The following is a 5,334-nucleotide window of genomic DNA, read 5'->3' on the forward strand; positions in this document are numbered from 1 at the left end:
GATCGCTTGGTCTTCTGGTAATCAGCTGCCTCCCGAGTCCCATCAACCAACAAGGTCTGATAGGACTCCTTCAGCTTGAAAACCTCCCTAACCTGAGCTGTTCACCACCGAGTTTGAGGATGGCCACCACGAGAAGCACAGACAACCTTGCGGCCACATCTCAAGGCAGTGACCTTGATAAGTGAGGTACGGAACATGGCCCACTCGGACTCAATGTCCCCCGCCTCAGCTAGGATGCAGTTAAAGCTTTCCTGGAGGTGTGAGTTGAAGATCTTTCTGACAGGTTCTTCTGACAGGCATTCCCAGCCTATCCTCACACACATTTGGTCTACCAGGTCTCTCTGGCATCTTCCCCTGTCATCTGACCCAACTCACTACCAGGTGGTGATCAGTTGACAGCTCAACTCCTCTCTGCACCTGAGTGTCCAAAACAAGCAACCACAAATCAGATGACATGACTACAAAGTCAATCATCGATCTATGACCTAGAGCATCCTGGTGCCAAGTACACTTATGGACACCCTTATGTTCGAACATGGTGTTCATGATGGACAAACTGACTAGCACAGAAGTCCAGCAACAGAACACCACTCGGGTTCAGATCAGTGAGGCTGTTCCTCCCAGTCACACCCGTCCAAGTAACACAAACAACAGTCAGAGCCCGTTCCTCCAACCGAATGCACAGGGAAGCCACCCTCTTATCCACCTTGTCATCCACCGGGGAAAACTCCAACACATAGACACTAAGTCGGGGGACTACAAGTAGACCCGCACCTGCTCGACATCTCTCACCATGGGCAACTCCAGAGTGTAATAAGGTCCAGCCCCTCTCAAGGAGATTAGTTCTAGAGCCATGCTCTACTTCAAGGTGAACCCAACTGTATCTTGTCCGTACCTCTCATCCTCATGCATAAGCTCAGGCTCCTTCTCCACCAGAGAGGTTATGTTCCATGTCCCAAGAGCCAGCTTTGGTAAGCCAGGGACAGAGCGCCAAGCTGCTTTTGGCCACTGCCCATGCCATCATGCACCTGACTTGTATGGCTCCTCTGGCAGATGGTAAGCCCACAGGAAGGCAAACTCATGTTGCTCCTTCTGGCTGAGCCTGACCGGGCCCCATGGGTAGAGACTCAGTCACCAGGCACTCACCAATGAGCCCCTCCCCCAGGTCTGGCTCCAGAATGGGGCCCTGGTAGCCCATGTCCCAGCAAGGGACACTGAGCTCCTTGTTCTTGTTCATCCATATAAGTCTTCTGAATTGCTTTTTGTCTGGCCTGTCGTCTAGAACCAATCTGCCTTGTAAGACTCTACCAGGGGCAATTATCCCAGACAACATAGCTCCTAGTATCGATCATTCAGGTGCACAAACTCCTCCACCACGATAAGATGGCAATTCAAGGAGGAGCTTGAATTGAGCATGTCCTATTTTTTTAAACCATGAACATTTTTTATGGTACTTTTCACAATCACCAATCTAAGCTTTTACTTTTATGTGAGCTACAGATATAATATCTCAGTTTTTATTTTTTTTAATTTAACCTTTATTTAACCAGGCAAATCCCATTGAGATCATAGATCTCTTTTGCAATGGAGGCCTGGGCTTGAAGACAGCCTAGCATGCATGTTTTTGGTCTGTGGGAGGAAACCAGAGTACCCGGAGAAAACACACACTAGCATGAGAAGAACATGCAAACTCCACACAGAAAGACCCCAGGTCCAACCGAGGATCGAACCGAGGACCTTCTTGCTGTGAGGCAACAGTGCTAACCACTGAGCTGTTGTGCTGCCAAGGTGCCAAGTTGTTTTCAGTTTATGCTAAAAGTCATGAAAATTAACATTGCATTAAAATAAAGTGATTTGGTGGATGTAGCAACCAGTTTTCTTTTGGTTATGAACATCATTTTGTCACCATTGTGAGCATCATGGGTAGCTGAAGCTTCACATAGAAATCGTCTAGATTTGGTCTTGATCCATGCATCCATTCTTCCTTTATCTTCCACTTGTTGCATGGTTGTGTCACAGGGGCAGCAGCTTAAGCAGGGAGGCCCAGACATCTCTTTTCCCAGCCACCTTTTCTAGTTTGTCATAGTCTCTCCAGAGTGTCCTGGGGCTTAACTTTCTAGTCAAACTTGCCCAGAAAACCTCCCTAGGGAGGCATCCAGGGAGTGTCCTTACCAGATGCCCAGACCACCTCAACTGGCTCTTCTAGATGTTGAGGAGCAGGAGCATTACTCTGAATCTCTCCTGAACAACTGTACCACATCTCTGAGGGTCAAGCAATCCTTCAGAGAACACTCATTTTGACCGAATGTATCCGCAATCTTGTTCTTTTCAGTCACTACTAGTGTTGTAGTACTCGAGACCGGTCTTGGTCTTGAGACCGGTTTCAAGATCACTTTTTGAGGGTCTTGGGCTTGTCTCGGACTCAACCACTTTTGGTCTCGGTCTTGTCGCGGTCTCGGACATTGAGGACTCGGGATTTTATTTCAAGACCAGTCAAGATCACAACTGTGGAAATATCACTAAAATGCCATAATATTGTCCAGTTTATTTGTCAACATCTTTGTTTTTATTGGATGCAAAATGTACTGATTCAAATCCAAGCGATAACGTGACTCATTGCTAAATACATGTTTTTGTTACCGCAGTCACATCCACCCCCTTTCACTCCCACGTGATTCTGTACCAACAGAACAATACAGACAACAGAACGCAACGTCTCAACCAGGTGTGAAAGTAAGCCGGTACAGTCTGGTATTGCATACCACTAAAAGATTCTGCGCCGGTACACAGTACCTGGAAGAGAGGGGAGCGGCTGTCTGCTGTAAAGTCTCATTCAGAACCAGTCACGGCCGCACAGGTGTGTTCCTCGCGTTTGATCCGAAACAGACAGTCTGATGTTGGTCAACTGTGTTCAGTCGGCCCCTCCTCCGAAACGTAATGGTTCACTTAGGGACCGTCAACAAATTACTGAACCAAACACTCTTCAGAAACAAAAATTAATATATTTTACATCATTTGACCCACTGACACAAAACAAATGTTAAACTACTCTAATAGACTGACACACAAGACACCATCATTTATTTCTCATTTTAAAAATTTTTCTAATTATTTATTGAGCGAAAACCATGATTTTTGAACAAATGAATTTTGTAAAATTAGAAAATCTTTTAAAATGAGAAATAAATGAGGGTGCCTCGTCTGTCAGGTCTAGTAACTTAATATAAGTTTTGGGTCAGTGGGTCATATGACATGAAAATTATTGTGCAAAAACCACTGAATGATTTCTTTATGATGCGCAGCATGACTGCCGCTCTCTGTGCAGCTCTGACTAGTGTGCGGTGGCTGCCCTGGTGGTAAAGCACCCAACTAGCTCATTGAACTTGCTAGAATCCATTCGAAAATATTCAAAAGTGTTTCTCGCTGTTCGTCTTCATGCCCTTCATCAGTGTATTAAATTTCCCTTCTTCATCCCTGGTCTGGTTTAATGGCCTTATTTACCACCTTCTTTTCTTTTGTTTGTTTTAAGACTATCTCAACTTCTTTTCTATATATTTTTATATGTATAATTATTTTAAAGCTAAGAGGAAAGAGAGCTCTTCCTCCTCGTCCATTGATGCCATGACTGAAATTGTGAGAAATTAAGGAATTTGTCACGAGAGAATTTTAGGCAATCTGTACGCTCGAGTAAGAAGTCTCAACCGTCTGCGGACAGTACCCACAGAGTCCGTGCAGCTCACAGATTACGCACAGTATGCTCGAGTATGTGGGGGCCCTAAGTGACCCTGTGATGTACTTGTGTACCCCTCCCCTGTACAATGACCAATTAAAATAGGCACTAGCCTAGATGTCACCTTAAAAGAAAAAGTGAGTAAAGAAAATGGATGGATGTCGATGGAGCTGCAGTATATACAGGAAACAGCTATTGTCATTTGAATTGATGAATAAAAGATGAAGCTGTTACAAAAGATAAATATAAAACAGCATCCATTTCTATTTTGCTTCAGTTAGCAGGTGTGGTGGTCATTGGTGTGTTAGGATGGTTGAGAGCTTTGTACAAACTTTTGGATCTCTGCTGTGCTTCCATGTGCTGCAGGATGGACTTGACGCTTCTAATGAAGTTTTTCGTCTACAGTTTAAAACGGCTGCAAGCTGTTCTTCACCCCACCCGTCTGTAACAGACTAACCCAATCCTTATTCACTCACAAACACACAGACACACACAGTCAGACGAAGAAAAAAAAAACATTCCAGCATCCACATTTACAATTCATGAGCAACATCTCATTAGACTTTACGTTTTACCATAGGCCTCTGAAGGGTATGGCTGAAGCAGTTATTAATTATTCATATTCTCCCATTGAGGAGATAAAAATGAAGTTGACCTGCTTCTGGAACAAAGTGACTCAGGCTCCTGTTTCCCCCCTCTTCTTCTTCTTCACTCCTTCTTTTCCCAGTTTGTTAGACTGTCTCTCTTTCTCCTATCCTCAACATTCTCTCGATTGTTACTTTTCCTCCATGGCTTCTGATCCCTCTCTGTCACACAAACTTTAACTCAACTAACTTAATTGGGCTGTCTTTGTTCTGAGAAATGTGGGCATACCTTCCCCATCTCTCCATTTAAAATGGAAAGCAAGAGGAAAATTAAATAAAATAAAAAAGAGTGAAAACTATGATAGAGAAGCTAGATTGAACTCTAGTTGAGGACCTCATCTGTTAACGATAGGGTGGACTCAAGTCAGACATTGGAGGACTTGGTTAGGTGTGTGTGCATGTGTGTGTGTGTGTATGTGTTGGAGGGGGGGTGGTGGTGGTGGTGTGTGTGTGTGTGTGGGGAGGGAGTGGACAAAGATGAGGACAGGAGTCTCCATGGTTCAGGGTGTCTGTCAGGCTGGCAGACAGGATCTCTGCCCCCAAATAAACCCATGCATGAATAAGTCAGTAAACCTGTCTGTGTAATGTGTGTGTGTGTGTATGTGTGTGTGTGTTCAAGAGAAGGTTAAATAATTAAAGTAATCTCAGAATTATGGTTCATAGAGAAAGAGAGAGAGTAGAATCACACGAGTGTGATGAGGCTTTTTGCGCCTCAGTGTTTGTGACAGACACCCTATTCCCTCACAGTGAGAAACAGATTGAGACGGTGGGAGACACAGAAAGAGGAAAAGAAAAAAAACAGTTGCCTAAACCAGAAAGAGAGGAAACGAGCAAAGGAGAGAGAATGACTTTGAATTATTTGGGACACTTACAGCATGTCTGCATATTGTGCAAAACTAATGGAAACAAAACTATGTGAACCTTGCTCTATCCTCATCGGACACTTTATCTAGCCTGTCT

At 44.3% G+C, this 5,334-nt stretch overlaps 1 protein-coding gene across 1 annotated transcript in view; it reads right to left on the reverse strand.

The window, feature by feature from the left end:
* Positions 1-1,237, reverse strand: part of pdik1l (PDLIM1 interacting kinase 1 like) — a 20,326-nt gene extending 19,089 nt beyond the window's left edge. Inside the window, exon 1 of the mRNA XM_037693630.1 lies at positions 1,147-1,237. Coding sequence (XP_037549558.1) covers positions 1,147-1,237 — 91 coding nt within the window. The remainder of the gene's footprint in view (positions 1-1,146) is intronic.
* Between the last annotated feature and the right edge of the window lie 4,097 nt (positions 1,238-5,334).

This window comes from Nematolebias whitei, chromosome 19 (genome assembly GCF_014905685.2).
Source record: "Nematolebias whitei isolate Nwh7 chromosome 19, NemWhi1, whole genome shotgun sequence".
Taxonomy (NCBI): Eukaryota; Metazoa; Chordata; class Actinopteri; order Cyprinodontiformes; family Rivulidae; genus Nematolebias; species Nematolebias whitei.